This window comes from Mobula birostris, chromosome 26, assembly GCF_030028105.1.
Source record: "Mobula birostris isolate sMobBir1 chromosome 26, sMobBir1.hap1, whole genome shotgun sequence".
Lineage (NCBI taxonomy): Eukaryota > Metazoa > Chordata > Chondrichthyes > Myliobatiformes > Myliobatidae > Mobula > Mobula birostris.
This window is the reverse complement of record NC_092395.1, coordinates 8582606-8600378: the sequence shown is the minus strand read 5'-3', so window position 1 is coordinate 8600378 and position 17773 is coordinate 8582606. Positions and strand designations below refer to the sequence as shown.

General features: G+C 41.9%; 1 protein-coding gene across 2 annotated transcripts in view; it reads right to left on the bottom strand.

Annotated features, from left to right (window-relative positions):
- Positions 1 to 9326: 9326 nt before the first annotated feature.
- Positions 9327 to 17773, bottom strand: part of ap3d1 (adaptor related protein complex 3 subunit delta 1) — an 86944-nt gene continuing 78497 nt past the window's right edge. For both annotated transcript variants that reach the window (XM_072244615.1, XM_072244614.1), the window contains exons 31-33: positions 14900 to 15021; positions 13377 to 13456; positions 9327 to 10030 (exon numbers count right to left, since the gene is read on the bottom strand). In XM_072244615.1, coding sequence (XP_072100716.1) covers positions 9932 to 10030; positions 13377 to 13456; positions 14900 to 15021 — 301 coding nt within the window. In that variant the 3' untranslated portion in view covers positions 9327 to 9931. The remainder of the gene's footprint in view (positions 10031 to 13376; positions 13457 to 14899; positions 15022 to 17773) is intronic.

The window sequence follows — 17773 nt, the reverse complement described above, 5'->3', positions numbered from 1 at the left end:
TTGTTGACATTTGTGCATGTGACCATTCTGCTAATTAGACCATAAGACAAAGGAGCAGAATGAAGCTATTCAGCCTATCGCCTCTGCTCCGTCATTTGATGTCCTGACCGATCAGGAAATTATCAATTTTCGCTTTAAGTATACCCACGGTTTTGGCCTCCACAGCAGTCTGTGGCAGAGTATTCCACAGATTCACCACTCTCTGGCCAAAAAAAAAAATCTCCTTACCTCTGTTCAAAAGAGTTGCTCCTTAATTCTGAGACTGTGCCCTCTAGTTCTGGACACCCTCACCACAGGAAACATCCCCTCCACATCCACCCTATCTGGTCGTTTCAACATTCGGTAGGTTTCAGTGAGATGCCCACGCATTCTTCTAAATTCCAGTGAGTACAGGCCCAAAGCTGCCAAACACTCCTCATGTTAACCCCTTCCTTCCCAGAATCATCCTCCTGAACCTCCTCTGGACTCCCTCCAATGACAACACATCCTTTCAGAGATATGGGGCCCAAAACTGTTGAGAATACTCCAAGTGTGGCCTGACTAGTGTCTTATAAAGTCTCAGCATTATCTCCTTGATTTTATATTCTAATCCCCTTGAAGTGAATGCCAACATTGAATTTGCCTTCTTTACCACAGACTCAACCTGTAAATTAACCTTCTGGGAGTCTTGCACGAGGACTCCTAAGTCCCTTTGCACCTCTGATGTTTGACTTTTCTTTCCATTTAGATAATAGTCTACACTTTTGTTACTTTTCCCAAATTGCATTATCACACATTTCCCAACACTGTATTCCATCTGCTAATTTTTTTGCCCTTTTTTCCAATTTGTCTAAGTCCTGCTGCAATCACATTGCTTCCTCAGCACTACCTACCCCTCCACCTATCTTTGTATCATGTGCAAACTTTGCCACAAAGCCATCAATTCCATTATCCAGATCACTGACAAACAATGTTGAGGTCCCAATACTGACTCCTGAGAAAAAATGAGGAATGCCACTAGTCACTGGCAGCCAACCAGAAAATGCCCCCTTTACTCCCACTCACTGCCTCCAGCCTTCAGCCATTCCTCTATCCATGCTAGTACCTTTCCTGTAATGCCATAGGATTTTATCTTGTTAAGGAGCCTCATGTGATGCATCTTATCAAATGCCTTCTGAAGATCCAAGTAAATGACATCCACTGCCTCCCCTTTGTCCACCCTACTTGTTTCTTCCTCGAAGAACTCTTAACAGATTTGTCAGGTAAGATTTTCCTTTACGGAAACCATGCTGACTTTTACTTATTTTATCATTGTTCTCCAAGTACCCCAAGATCTCATCCTTAATAATGGACTCCAACACTTGCCCAACCACTGAGGTTAGGCTAACTGGTATATAATTTCCTTTCTTTTGCCTTCCTCCATTCTTAAAAAGTGAAGTGACATTTGCAATTTTCCAGTCCTCCGGAACCATGCCAGAATCAAATGATTCTTGAAAGATCATGACCAATACATCTGCTGTCTCTTCAGCAACCTCCTTCAGAACTCTGGGATGTAGTCCATCTGGTCCAGGTGACTCATCCACCATAAGACTTTTCAGTGTGCCTAGCACGCTTTCCTCTGCAATAGCAACAGCACTCACTTGTGCTCCCTGACACTCACGGACCTCTGGCACACTGCTAGTGTCTTCCACAGTAAAGACAGATTCAAAGTACCCCATTAAGTTCATCTGCCATTTCTTTGTCCTCCATTACTACCTCACCAGCATCATTTTCCAGTGGTCCAATATCAACTCTCACCTCCCTTTTACTCTTCATATAAGTGAAAAATCTTTTAGTATCTTGCTTTATATTATTGGCTAGTTTGCCCTCATATTTCATCTTTTCCCTTCTTATGGCTTTTTAGTTGCTTTTTGTTGTATTTTAAAAACTTCCCAATCGTCCAACTTCCACTCACTTTTGGTACATTATATGCCCTTTCCTTGGCTTTTATGCAGTTCAGAACTTTCCTTGTCAGCCACAGTTGTCTACCCTTGCCATTTGAGAACAACTTCTTGTGTGGGACATAACTATCCTGTGCCTTGTGAACTATTCCCAGAAACTTCAGCCTCCTCTGCTCTGCCATTATCCCCACCAGTATCCTCCTCCAATCCACCTCCTCTCTCATGCCTCTGTAATACCCTTTATTCCATTGCGATACTGATACATTTGACTTATGCTACTCCCTCTCAAAATGCAGTATGAAATCAATCATATTATGATTACTGCCTCCTAAGGGTTCCTTTACCTTAAGTTCCCTAATAAAATCTGGATTATTACACAACACTCAATCTAAGACAGCTTTACCCCAAGTAGGCTCTAGCATAAGCTGCCTAAAATGCCATCTTGTAGGCATTCAACAAATTCCCTTTTGCATGCCAGACCAACCTGATTTTCCCAAATCCTTGCATATTGTAGTCTCCAGTTACAATTGTGACATTACCCTTAATATATGCCCTTTCCAGCTCCCTATGCAATCTCAACCCCATATTTTGGCTACTATTTGGAGGCCTATATGTGATTCCCATAAGTTTTTTTTCACCCTTGCAATTGTTGATTGCTCATGGCTAATTGCACTATTGCATTGTAAATTGGTGTTTGCTATTGTGTTGTCTGTTATGGTATTGTCCTGTGTTTTATGCTTCACACTGAATCACAATCAATTCTGTTATGTTTCTCATATTGGCAATAAAGCAATTCTAACAAGAAAATCTGCAGATGCTGGATATCCAAGCAACACACACAAAATGCTGGAGGAACATCTATGGGAAAAACAGTAAACCGTTGATGTTTCGAGCCAAGACCGTTCATCAGGACTGGAAAAAAAGATTGGAGGTCAGAGTAAGAAGGTGGGGGGAGGTGTGGAAGTACAAGGTGGTAGATGACAAGTGAAACCGGGACAGAGGGAGGGGTTGAAGCAAAGAGCTGGTAAGCTGATAGGTGAAGGAGATAAAGGGTTGGAGAGGGTAGAGGACCACAGAAGAAAGGGAAGGGGGAAGAGCACCAAAGGGAAGTGATGGGCAGATCAGGAGATAAGGTGAGGAAGGGGAACAGGAATGGCAGAATGGTGAAGGATGGAGGAGGATGACATTACCAGAGGGCAGCAGCTATGGAATAAAGTACAGTCACGGTTTCAGGCTGAACCCTTAGGCAGGACTGGAGAAAAAAAGCTGAGGAGTAGATTTGATAAGTGAAATTTGGAGGGAGAGGGATGAAGCAAAGAGCTAAGAAGTTGATTGGTGAAAGAGATAGAAGGCCATGAATGAAAGAAGAAAGGGGAGGGGTGGAGCACCAGAGGGAGGCAATGGGTGGGCAAGGAGATATGAAAGAGGGACAAGGGGATGGGAAATAGTGAAGGGGGAGGGAGGTGGAGGCATTATTGGAAGTTTGAGAAATTGATGTTCATGCCATCAGGTTGGAGGCTACCCAAACGGAATAAAAGGTGTTGTTCCTTCAACCCAAGTGTGTCCTTATCCCGACAGTGAAGGAGGCCATGGATGGACATATCGGAAAGGGAATGGGAAGTGGAATTAAAATGGGTGGCCTCTGGGAGATTCCATTTGTTCTGGCAAACGGTCTCCCAACCTACGATGGGTCTTACCGATATACAACAGGAGGCCACACCAGCAGCACCGAACACAGTACATGACCCCAACAGACTCACAGGTGAAGCGTCACCTCACCTGGAAGGACTGTTTGGCACCCTGAATGGTAGTGAGGGAGGGGTGTAGCACTTGTTCTGCTTGCAAGGATAAGTGCCAGGAGGACGTTTAGTGGGGAGGGATGAATGGACAAGGGAGTTGCGTAGGGAGCGATTCCTGCAGAAAACTAGAAAGTGGGGAGGAGGGAAAGATGTGCTTGGTGGGATCCACTGGAGATGGCAGAAATTTCTGAGAATTATGTGCTGGACGTGGAGGCTGGTGGGGTGGTAGGTGAGGACAAAAGAAACCCTATCCCTGGTAGGGTAGCAGGAGGATGGGGTAAGAGCAGACATGCTTGAAGCAGAAGAGAAGTGGTTGAGACAGTGTTGATGATGAGGGAAGGGAAGCCTCTTTCTTTAAAAAAGGAGGACATCTCCTTTGTTCTAGAATGAAAAGCCTCACCCTGGGAGCAGATGCAGCAGAGACGGAAGGAACTGAGAGAAGGGGATGGTATTTTTTCAAGTAGCAGGGTGGAAAGAGGTATAGTCCAGGTTGCTTTGAGAGTCCGTTGGTTTATAATAGACATAAGTGGATAAGCGTTCTCTGGAGACAGAGACAGCTAGATCAAGAAAGGGAAGGGAAATTTGAGGGACAGGTTGAAGTTGGAGGCATGGGCGCAGGAAGCAGCACCAATGCAGTCATCGTTGTAGTGTAGCAAAAGTGTGGGACGGTTACCACTGTGAGTCTGTTGGGGTGATATACTGTGTTCAGTGCTCCCGGTGTGGCCTGATGTAGATTGAGAGACCACTTTGCTGGGCATGTCAGACCGCCAGCAGGTGGCAAGAGTGGGCTCCCTCACCTGTGTACTAAGTCCCCGTTCTTTACTCTCTGTATACCCATGACTGTGTTGCCACCCACAGCTCCAATCTGCTCATTAAATTTGCTGACAACACTACACTGATTGGCCTAATCTCAAATAATAATGAGGCAGCCGACAGAAAAGTCATCACCATGGCAGAATGGTGTCAAGAAAACAACCTCGCCCTCAATGTCATAAAAACAAAACTGCTGGTTGTGAACTACAGGAGGAATGGAGACAGGCTAACTCCCATTGACCTCAATGGATCTGGGGTTGAGAGGGTGATCAGCTTTAAGTACCTTGGCATACACACCACAGAGGATCTCACGTGGTGGTCTGTGCATACCAGCTGTGTGGTGAAAAAGGCACAACAGCACCTCTTTCACCTCAGACGGTTGAAGAAGTTTGGTATGGGTCCTCAGACCCTAAGAACTTTCTATAGGGGCACAATTGAGAGTATCCTGACTAGCTGCATCACTGCCTGGAATGGAAATTGTACTTCCCTCAATCGCAGGACTCTGCAGAGAGTGGTGCAGACAGCCCATCGCATTTGTAGATATTTACAAAGACAGGTGTGTAAATAGGGCCCGAAGGATTATTGGGGACCCCAGTCACCCCAACCACAAACTGTTCCAGCTGCTACCATCCGGAAAACGGTACCGCAGCATAAAAGCCAGGACCAACAGGCTCCGGGACAGCTTCTTCCACCAGGCCATCAGAATGATTAATTCAAGCTGACACAACTGTATTTCTATTTTACATTGACTATCAGATTTCAGGATCATTGGGACCTCTTCTGAAGCAGGTGGGACCTGTACAAGAGAGACGGGTTACACTTGAACCACAGGGGGACCAATATCCTTTCAGGGAGGTTTGTTAGTGCTATTGGGGAGGCTTTAAACTAGATTTGCAGGGAGATGGGAACCAGAGTGCCAGAGCTGACAGTGTGTCTGGGGTGAAAATAAATGATGTTGAAAGTTTAAGCAAATCCGCTGATAGAAAAATCTTCTGAGGTGTATATATTTCAATGCTAGGAGTATTGCAGGGAAGGCAGATGAGTTGAGGGCGTGGATTGACACGCGGAATTATGATGTTGTAGCAATTAGTGAAACTTGGCTACAGGAGGGGCAGGACTGGCAGCTTAATATTCCAGGGCTCCGATGTTGCAGATGTGATCAAGGCAGAGGAATGAAAAGTGGGGGAGTAGCATTGCTTGTTAGGGAAAATATTACAGCAGTGCTCAGGCAGGACAGAGTAGAGGGCTTGTCTACTGAGTCCTTATGGGTGGAGCTGAGAAACAGGAAAGGTATGGCCACATTAGTGGAATTGTATTACAGACCACCCAATAGTCAACGAGACTTGGAAGAGCAAATCTGCAGAGAGATAGCAGGCAACTGCAGGAAACATAAAGTTGTGGTGGTAGGGGATTTTAATTTTCCATACATTGATTGGGATACTGTTAGGGGGTCTAGATGGTTTAGAGTTTGTAAAATGTGTTCAGGAAAGTTTTCTAAATCAGTATATAGAGGGACCAACTAGAGGGGATGCAATATTGGATCTCCTGTTAGGAAATGGATTAGGGCAAGTGACAGAAGTCTGTGTAGGGGAGCACTTTGGTTCCAGTGATCATAACACCATTAGTTTCAATTTGATCATGGACAAGGATAGATCTGGTCCTAGGGTTGAGGTTCTGAACTGGAAGAAGGCCAAATTTGAAGAAATGAGAAAGGATCTAAAAAGCGTGGATTGGGACAGGTTGTTCTCTGCCATGGATGTGATTGGTAGGTGGGAAGCCTTCAAAGGGGAAATTTTGAGAGTGCAGAGTTTGTATGTTCCAGTCAGGATTAAAGGCAAATTGAATAGGAATAAGGAACCTTGGTTCTCAAGGGATATTGCAACTCTGATAAAGAAGAGGGAGTTGTATGAAATGTATAGGAAACGGGGTAAATCAGGTGCTTGAGTATAAGAAGTGCAAGAAAATACTTAAGAAAGAAATCAGGAGGGCAAAAAGAAGACATGAGGTTGCCTTGGCAGTCAAAGTGAAGGATAATCTAAAGAGCTTTTACAAGTATATTAAGAGCAAAAGGATTGTAAGGGATAAAATTGGTCCTCTTGAAGATCAGAGTGGTCGGCTTTGTGCAGAACCAAAGGAAATGGGGGAGATCTTAAATAGGTTTTTTGCATCTGTATTTACTAAGGAAGCTGGCATGAAATCTATGGAATTGAGGGAATCAAGTAGTGAGACCATGGAAACTGTAGATTGAAAAGGAGGAGGTGCTTGCTGTCTTGAGGAAAATTAAAGTGGATAAATCCCCGGGACCTGACAGAGTGTTCCCCCGGACCTTGAAGGAGACTAGTGTTGAAATTGCGGGGGCCCTGGCAGAAATATTTAAAATGTCACTGTCTACGGGTGAAGTGCCGGAGGATTGGAGAGTGGCTCATGTTGTTCCGTTGTTTAAAAAAAGGATCGAAAAGTAATCCAGGAAATTATAGGCCGGTGAGTTTAACGTCAGTAGTAGGTAAGTTATTGGAGGGAGTACTAAGAGACAGAATCTACAAGCATTTGGATAGACAGGGGCTTATTAGGGAGAGTCAAAATGGCTTTGTGCATGGTAGGTCATGTTTGACCAATCTGTTGGAGTTTTTTTGAGGAGGTCACCAGGAAAGTGGATGAAAGGAAGGCAGTGGATATTGTCTACATGGACTTCAGTAAGGCCTTTGACAAGGTCCTGCAATGGGAGGTTAGTTAGGAAAATTCAGTCGCTAGGTATACATGGAGAGGTGGTAAATTGGATTAGACATTGGATCAGCAAGTTTGCTGATGATACAAAGATTGGAGGTGTAGTAGACAGTGAGGAAGGTTTTCACAGCCTGCAGAGGGACTTGGACCAGCTGGAAAAATGGCAGATGGAGTTTAATACTGACAAGTGTGAGGTATTGCACATTGGAAGGACAAACCAACGTAGAACATACAGGGTTAATGGTAAGGCACTGAGGAGTGCAGTGGAACAGAGGGATCTGGGAATACAGATACAAAATTCCCTAAAAGTGTCGTCACAGGTAGATAAGGTCGTAAAGAGAGCTTTTGGTACATTGGGCTTTATTAATCGTAGTATTGAGTATAAGAGCTGGAATGTTATGAGGAGGTTGTATAAAGCATTGGTGAGGCCGAATCTGGAGTATTGTGTTCAGTTTTGGTCACCAAATTACAGGAAGGATATAAATAAGGTTGAAAGAGTGCAGAGAAAGTTTACAAGAATGTTGCCGGGGCTTGAGAAACTCAGTTACAGAGAAAGGTTGAATAGGTTAGGACTTTATTCCCTGGAGCGTAGAAGAATGAGGGGAGATTTGATAGAGGTATATAAAATTATAATGGGTATAGATAGAGTGAATGCAAGCAGGCTTTTTCCACTGAGGCAAGGGGAGAAAAAAACCAGAGGACATGGGTTAAGGGTGAGGGGGGAAAAGTTTAAAGGGAACATTAGGGGGCACTTCTTCACACAGAGAGTGGTGGGAGTATGGAATGAGCTGCCAGAAGAGGTGGTAAATGCGGGTTCTTTTTTAAACATTTAAGAATAAATTGGACAGATACATGGATGGGAGGTGTATGGACGTATATGGTCCATGTGCAGGTCAGTGGGACTAGGCAGAAAATGGTTCGGCACAGCCAAGAAGGGCCAAAGGGCCTGTTTCTGTGCTGTAGTTTCTATGGTTCTATCCTGTTGTACATAATATTTATTATAAATTACTATAAATTGCACATTCAGATGGAGACGTAATGGAAAGATTTTTACTCCTCATATATATGAAAAGGTATAAGTAATAAAGTCAATTCAATTCAATGCTACAGCTCCATCTGCCAGAACAAGCAGGATCTCCCAGTGGTCACCCATTTTAATTCCACTTCCCATCCATGTCGGGATAAGGCCACACTTAGGTTGGAGGAGCACCACCTTGTATTCTGCTTGGGTAGCCTCTAGCTTGATGGCATGAACATTGATTTCTCAAACTTCCAGTAATGCCTCCACCCCGCCTCCCCTTCACCATTTTCCATCTCTCATGTTATCTCCTTGTCCACCCATTGCCTCAGTCTGGTACTCTCTGCCCCCCCCCCCCCTTTCTTCCATGGCCTTCTGTCTTTTGCAACTTCCTAGATCTTTGCTTCATCCTTCCCCCTCCAAGTTTCACCTATCGCCTGGTGCTTCTGTCTCCCCTCCCCTTACCTTTTTCTCCTCCAGTCCTGCCGAAGGCTTTCGGCCTAAATGTTGACTGTACTCTTTTCCATAGATGCTGCCTGGCCTGCCGAGTTCCTCCAGCACTTTGACTGTATTGCTCAGATTTCCAACATCTGCAGATTTTCTCGTTTGTGAAATGAATCTCAGGGTTGTATATGGGGACACATATGTACTTTGACTAAAAAGTTTAAATAGGGAGGCACAAAGTTCAAAGTAACACTGTGGTTAGTGTAAAGCTTTACAGCGCCAATTGAAAAAAATTGAGGTACGATTCCCATCGCTGTCTGTAAGGAGCTTGTACATTCTCTCTGTGACTGCGTGGGTTTCCTCCAAAATTCCAAAGATGTCTGGGTTATGGTTAGTAAGCTATGGCTGTGCTGTCTTGGTGCCGGAAGCAAGGTGGCCCTTGTGGACTGCCCCGCACATCCTTCCTGCAATCGATGCATTTCACTGTATGTTTCAATGTGGAAAAAATAAAAGTTAATCCCTCTGTTAAAAATCTACTTTCAAGGATTTAAGAAACATCCAGTGCAGTGAAAAATAGACAAAAGTGCCTGAAAAAAGCAGAAGGCAGGACAGATTTTACATTTTTATTGGTTTATCGACACAAAAGATACAGCAGCTCATCAATTTTTCTCCAAGAGGGAATGTTTATAGTAAATTATTTTAAACACGTTGTTCAAAATCCTAGAATAAACACACAGAATTCTACAAGAGTATTTTACATGCTAATCTGACAGTTTTGACCATCAAACAAAACACCACTATTTGAGGAATAAACACTGAAGAAAGACAAATTGAAAGTAAATGTTCAGTCTCTGGACACAGGCTGGCAGACTACTTTGGGTTCAATGCTGTTTGCACAGCATCACTACAGTTCAACTCTTGAGGAATGCAGTTATCAATTTGAAATACACAAATCAAGTTCAATACACTCTAAGAGTCTGAATATTTAAATGTCCACTGGTCTCAGTAACCAGTATATAATACACATGGCTGCATTATGGGATCAGGGTGAAACTGTGTTGGTAGCGGCCAAAAGGAAACAAAAAAAAACGAACACGCAATCAGAATGTCTAACTGCAAATGATTGTGGAGATAAATAATGCACATGCCTTGTGGTATGTAGTTCATGCTTTCAAGGAAGAACATAATACAATTCTAGTGTGATTTACAACTGCTCAGCAGCTTTCTGTTAATGTCTGCTTCAGTTCGTCTAGTAGATTTCCAAGAAGAGTGGAATCGCTGCATTTCCCATCCACAGAGATAGAGTTTTCACCCTATAAAAAATGAAATTGCAATTCTTCAGTACAAATGCAGACCAGTTAATTCACACCCCAGTGAAGTACTTGATAAAGCCCACTTTTCAAATTCAATTTCATAACAGCTTCTCAGTATACAGAAAGGTGTCAGAAGAAGGTTGGCAATATTACAAAGGATCCCACCCACCCTGCTCATGGACTGTTTGTTCCATTCCCATCAGGACAAAGGCTAGAGCATATCTACTCCAACTCCACCTGTGAAAGGAGGGAGAGCTGGGCATGGGGCTAACAAAACCATCCTGTGAAAAACCCAGCTCTACAGAAATGCCAACAGAAGCTCCAAAGTTCTCACCCCTGGGAGAGGAAGGATCTGTGAAGTATGTTACACCTGAGGATAACTTGAAAGACTGGGCCAGGATAGAGGACTCTGGGCGAGCTGCTGTTGGCAGCCTATGCCCCAGTAGCAGGTAATGGGCTTAAGCAAGCATGCACTCCAGGACCACCAGACTCATAAACAGTTGTTTTCCCCCAAGCCATCAAGCTGATCAACACCTCTTCGCATTAACCTGCCTCAACACCACTACATCCACATCAACCTCTCCTCTGCACAGCTCCTCAGCACTATCATTTTATACTAACACTTCACACCTCATGCCTACACTGATACTGTCCTATCGTATTTTTATCAGCCCTGCTGCTACCTAGAAGAGTTCCTCTTGCCAAGAATCATTTAATCACTTTATCACTTCCCGTCAAGTGTCACCCTATGTTCAGATATCTTTGCTACCTTATATATAGATGGCCATACTCAGACAAGTACTTGTATATTGTGTTTTGTAGCATTGCTTTATATTTTATCTTTTTTTGTTTTTTAGGCTTATTGTGATGTTATTATATTGCATCAGATCGGAGTAACAATCATTTTGTTCTCCTTTGTACTCGTGCACTGAACAATAGACAATAGGTGCAGGAGTAGGCCATTCAGCCCTCCGAGCCAGCACCGCCATTCACTGTGATCATGGCTGATCATCCACAATCAGTACCCTTCTCCTGCCTTCTCCCCATATCCCCTTCACTCCGCTATCTTTACGAGCTCTATCTAACTCTTTTTTGAAAGAATCCAGAACAATGACATTAAACAGTCTTGAATATTCGGCAATACACAAAATGCTGGAGAAACTCAGCAGGCCAGACAGCATCTATGGAAAAGAGTAAATCAAATCCTGACCAAGGGTCTCGGCCCCGAAACATCCACTGTTTACCCTTGTCCATAGTTGCTGCCTGGCCCGCTGAATTCTTCCAGCATTGTGTGTGCGTTGCCTGGATTTCCAGCATCTGCAGATTTTCTCTTGTTTGTGATCGAACCTTTTGCACATTGGCTGTTTGTCTGCCCTGTTGGGTAAGGTCTTTCATTGATTCTATACGGGTCTTGTACTTACTGTATGCAAAAAAAATGAATCTCAGGGTTGTATATGGTGACATATAAGTACTTAGATAATAAATTTACTTTGAAATCCCAAGCTCCTGAATTAAGCCAGAAATTGCAATTACACTACTATCCTCAGCAATTAGAATGAAATGTTAACATTTGTCACTGCTGAATGAACTAATGAGACAATTAATTTCAGATCTACTCATGTATGCTTGTTCACCTGTGCACAATCTTAGGTTTCTATGATCGCATCTAGACCGCCAAAGCGTTATCAAGTCAGAGGAGGGAGAACCTCAGGCAATATGGATTGATATATGGTACCTACAGCCTTTCACTGGCAGACAACTGTCAGTGTCTGCAGAATAGCTGTCTCATAGGCAGATGATCTGCCATAGCTCATCTCACACAGGCTTCCAAGGAGGAATGATAAGACAACATCTGTTAACAATGGAATAAACTCTGGACTTAATTCTTATGAAGTAGAAAGGAGAGGAAAGCAACCCAAACGATTACACAAACTATAAAATATTGATTTGAATTACCTGTTCCATGCTCTCAAAACACACATCCGATTTGGTGACTTTCAGTGGGGGGGGGGGGGTCTTAAAATTTTTAAACCAAATGGATCTTTATTACCATATTAACAATGTCTACCTAATCCCAAAAAATACTAACATCTTTGAGCACAAGGACTATGCAGTTACTGAAGCAACTATGAATGTAGGGCTCTAGGGAGTGTAATACAATGGAAGGACTTTGGAATACGAGCCTTCATCTTTGGCCCTTTACCTTTTCCACCTGTCACCTCCCAGGTTCTCATTTCATTCCCCTACTTGTTCGTACATCCACTCATCTTCTTTCTTTGGCTTCTTGCCCCTTCCTTTCCATTCCTAATGAAGGGTCTCAGCCCAAAACAGCCACTCTTCATTCCCTTCCATTCCACTGCCCAACCTGCTGAGTTTCTCCAGCATTTTGTATGCTTTACGTGGAATACAAGTGCATAAATTGTTGAAAGTACATCTCAGTGATGAAAAAGGACCTTAATTATCGGAGTTGGGACACTACATTGCATTACATACAAATTGTTGTTGACTTGTACTTGGAATAACATGTACAGTTTAGGTCATCCTGTTGTAGGCAAGGTGTGATTAAACTGGAAACAGTGCAGAAAAGATTTACCAGGATATTGCCAGGACCAAAAGGCCTGAATCATAGGAAGAGGTTGGTCAGGCCGGATCTTTACTCCTTGGAATGTAGGAGAATAAGGTGTGACCTTACAAAAAAGTTTAAAATTATAAGACAGAGATATGAAGGATGGTCACAGTCTTTTCTGCAGGGTATGGGAGTTCAGAACTAGGGGGCTTAGTTTTAAGGTGAAAGGGGAAAGATTTAAAAGTGCCCCGAGGGCTAAGTTTTTCCATAAAGGGACATGGCTAGAGCATGGACCAATACCATTAAGCGAGGTTAAGCCCCAGGTTGGGAACCCTTGGCTTAGAGGATATGGGCTAAATGCAGAAAATTTGAACTAGGTGGTTGGGCACAGTGGACTGGTTTGGCAGTAGGGCCTGTATCCGTGCTAGGTTGCTCTGTGACTTTAAATAAAAAGGTGGGTCTATTCTGGAGCGAAGTTTGAAACTGTGCGTGCTTTCCAGTTTTAACCTTATTCTCAACCAACGTATGGGAAACAAAGCAATAAGGTCACCCTGCAACAAGCAAAGTAAACATCTATGAGAGATGCAAAATGGAAAAAAAAGATTGTTAGAGAGTTTTGAATGTTCCCACACCTCAAAGCAAGTACCTAATTCACATAGCCAACTTAAATGGGACAAAATGATCAGATTACAATGATGGCATCACAGGCTGGTTTTCAATAGCTGGTGGGGGTTAGGTAATGCTTATATCACAATTTTCCTGTTATTGATTCATACTCACCATTTTCACCAAAAGACACATGTGATGACCCTGGATGGAACGACTATACATAGACGCACATGAATTGATACGTTCCACAACTAAAAGAATGCAAAAGAAACATTTTACTGTCAAACTCTCCTGTTTTTAGACAAAATATGAGGTGTCTTTATAAAGTAGGGAATAGTAAACTTAAAGGAATTATTATTGTAGAAATTTATTACATAACTTAGGGAGACTAAAAGATACTGTGGGTAGTCACAACAAGTGAATATTGTTGTATTGGGATAATTGGAACCGCTCTTTATTGTAACCTAAACTTCCACAACCGTATTTAACCAAGATATCACATTCTTCAGAAGATAATGAACCACATCACATCCAGATAACAGCCTGAAGACTTTGTACACCAATAAAAAAAAAATGAATCAATAAAGCTAAAACCTGATCACTTTTCCTGTGATTAAACTGTAGACATTTTCCACTTTGGTGAAATAAGGTGCTGATGATCTTGAAAAACATCAATACAAGGACAATTTGAATGATGAAAGAGTGAGTGTGAGAGATCAACTTCCAAATGAGAACAGTTATCCCTTTCATTAAATAACAGGTCCCTGACTAAAGATTTGTTGGCAAGTGCATTTTGAGTGCTCATTTTCTGCACTATCTGCAAGGTAACATATTTCTGGCAAAATTCTTGCAAATATACAAGAAGCATGTTCTGGCCAGAATTTTAAGATGACTTTTACAATCATTTGGAACAGTGTCCAAACTTGGTTACATAAAACTATCAGTGTAACTATTATTAATGAATTGCTAGTATCTGAAGTAGAATTGAAAGATGATGCTTTGAATGCAAATAGATCAGTAAAACTGAGAAAAGAACTTCGGTCTTCACTGCTTTGGGAAGAATGAGAATTCAGTTTCACAGGAAATTAACAATATGCCAGCTTCATGCAAAGGGTTATGTTCAACCCACTACACAAGCCTTAGAATTACCTACTCTGATGATGAGTCTTTCTGTGACAATTGTCACGTTATGCATTATGAAGACTAAAAGTAAGGATGAGTTTCTATTGTATCATACAAAAGATGCACTAGATTCAAACAATTTCAATGGGAACCAGCATTTGGGCATAACAGATACAACACTGCATACGTGTCAAGTTCACGTATTATTGAAATCAAAAAAGAGCTAGCAAGAGAATGCATGAGGAGAGAAAAGGTTCAAGTTAAAACGTTAATCCAAAAACACTTTGTCCACTTGAAAGAAACTGATGACAGAGAACAGCATTCAACCAGTATGATCCTTGCTTCTTTCACAATGTTAAACAGGGAATAAGAGAGCGTTTTCTATGGGCCTAGAATGCTCTTCGGTGACTTGGAATGGGTATTTCATGCAGCTATTATTTCTATTCAGTGAATTTCCAGCCAACTCCGACAGTACTACGTCAGCTGTAAATGGGTCATGCACATTCAAATGATTCTCAAGTGGTTGCGAGGAAGCTCAAGAAACAAATCCAAACTAAGAAATACAAAAGTACCAGAGAAGTGGTGATGAAAGCAAATCTTTGCCAGAAGTAGTTGAAATGAAATACTGATTCTGTCCACTTTGATTGAACTCATCTTTAGTTCACCAGACTCCAGCAATTTTGCAAAGGCGTCACTGCAAAAGAGGAAGCATTTTAGAAACACAAATCAAACCAGAGACTAAGGAATAACATTTCTATTGGTACGAAACTCAGTGTTGCAATGCTGTGTTCATTCCACACTAACATATGGAAGCAAATGTTGGACAATATCAAAGCAAAATGAGGGAAAACTTGAGGCTACAGAAATGTGGTTTTTGAGAAGGATGATGACGATATCACGGAAGGACAGAGTAACAAATGAGGAAGTGCCGTGTAAAGCCGGAATAAGAGAGCTGAACTCAATCAGGAAACAGCAGCTGGAATTTCTGGGACATGTACTGAAGAAAGAGAAGCTCGAACATCTTGCAGCTATAGGACAGCACATGACGTTCATAAGTTACATCAAGGGATGGACAGGCAAAAGTTTTGAAGAGTTTATTAGAACTTCTCAGATTAAAGACAGATGGAAAACCATGATCACCCACATCATACGAATGGGAATATAATGATGTTGATGAATCAAGAATCAGAAAAGAATCACACAGCAATACTAAGGCACACACATTTTCAGTAACAGACCGTGAATTAAAAAACATTTTATACACATCTCAAACATTCCCAACAACCAGTCTAATCAGGAGAATGTTTCTACTTTGAGTTTATTTACACTTAACTCAGTTTGCAATTACCCATGTTACTAGAAACAATATGCCCAGCAGATTTTGCTTGCATAGTCTGAATTATATTTAAAACACAATGCAGGAATATCTGGGAGTTCTTGAATTCTCTGGTTGCTGGCAAAGATGGCAAAATTTGTTGCCCATCTTTAGTAATTAATTTAGTACGTTGGTAGGCAAGAAGGCATCTTCTTGAAAAATAATCACCTTCTGCACTTTTACATTGGACATTGAGAGTCAATTAGATTGTGAAATTGAAGGAGATGAGGGGGTTCCAGGTTCCCTTTCTAAAGGATTGCAATCAACCATGTAGGCTGTTACAAAACAAAAACTCCAATGGTACAAGGGGTACCTTCCTCCCGTTTGTTTAGAAGCTCAGAATTAGAATCAGTTTATTGTCCATATTTCATAGGATGTGAGATTTGTTACATTAAAGCAGCAGTACAGATGTGACTCATCAGCTGTGGTTGGCTGACCATCTAGAAGGAAACCTCTGATCTCCAGCCTCTGCTGCCTTGTGGCTATATCCACTCTTGGGGAAGGCCTAGGGAGTAAACCCTGAAGAACAATACTGAGCTGGAATTCCTAAGGCAGTCTATGATGAGTTCAACGCTGCTGGTGCCAAACTGCATCAGTCTCTGCCGTTCCATTGGTTCATTGGATGCGTGGAGAGGGGGAGCTTGCTACACGAGCAACAGTTTGCTCTCCATAGATGCTTGCGTACCTAGACAGCCAGGACACAATAACCATGGTCAACCCTAACCACTGGAGGGCCTCATCACAATGCAAAGACATGCAATTACTATAAGTTACAAAAAAAAGCAAATAGTGCAAAAAGAGTATCTACTCATTGGATTTATAATTTCTTGGCATTGCTTGCTCTCCAACATGACTGTCACACAGCACTGCTACGTTTGCAAGCAAACCCAGTTGATGCAAATAATCCCTGCTTATTTTGATAATCAACTCTAAAAGTTTAAGTTATTGATATGAACAGTTGTTTTAATGTTGTGCCCTTAAATTACAAGTTTGGAAGTGCAAAAGTTTGAAAGTTTCCACTTAATTGTTTTCATTCTAAGACCCTTTGCAAAGTCTTGTAAGTTTTTGCAAATTAAGCACAGTTATTCAACAAATTAAACAGTTTAATCTGTTTGATTTTTTATATTAACTAAGAACTCTCAAAATTGACTCGAGAAATGTTGGACTCATTGAAATGCCAGAGATGCCAAATCATGACTATTTTGGATAGATTTTCCAGATGCGTTAGGAGTTAAACTAGAAAGATTGATAAGGAAGTTCTCATTGAGCCACGGTTTAACACAATACATCGTTTTTCACAATTGACCAAATTTGATAGTTTTACACATTTCCTGTTAAAACCAGAGTATATATGCCATCATATCATTAATTGGAGGAGTTAATGATCCAGGATGAATACATATTGATTTGTATAAAATAACAAATGGAAACAAAAGTTAGTATGTATGACCAAACATTCAAGGGATCTTTGAGGCTGCCCATTGGTCAAGGTCGACCATGGATGTTGTGTTTCTACTGTCTACATAAGCAAGCTAGGGCAGTATGATACGGAGAGCATTGCCTATGCAGCAGGCTTCCCCCCCACGCAGCTGATGAATCCAAGACCGATGCAGAGACTGATACAGTTTGGCACCAGCGACATCAGAGGAGTTGTCAGTCAGTGTTGAATTCAATGTAGGGCTGCCACAGGGAATCCGGCTTTGGATTTTTCCCCCAGTTTACTCCCAAAGCCTTCTCCATGAGCAAGTATAATCATAAGCCAGCGGAGGTTAGAGATCAAAAGCTCAACAATTCTGACACTGCACCTAGATCACACTTTTACCATATAGGAAAGATAACTAATTGGTACTGTACATCCATCAGACATCTGGCCAAGTAGTAGGAGTTCTGAGTGGTGGATAGACCTTAACCAGGGTATCACAGAGCACCACAATAGCCATTCATAGTTTGTCTGCTATTAAAAGCTTATATAAAAAAAACAGTACTTTGCAATAGTCTTGTGTGTATATAAATAATTAGGATGAAGTAATAATTTTATGTGCTGCACTGTACCGCTGCTGTTTAAAAAAAA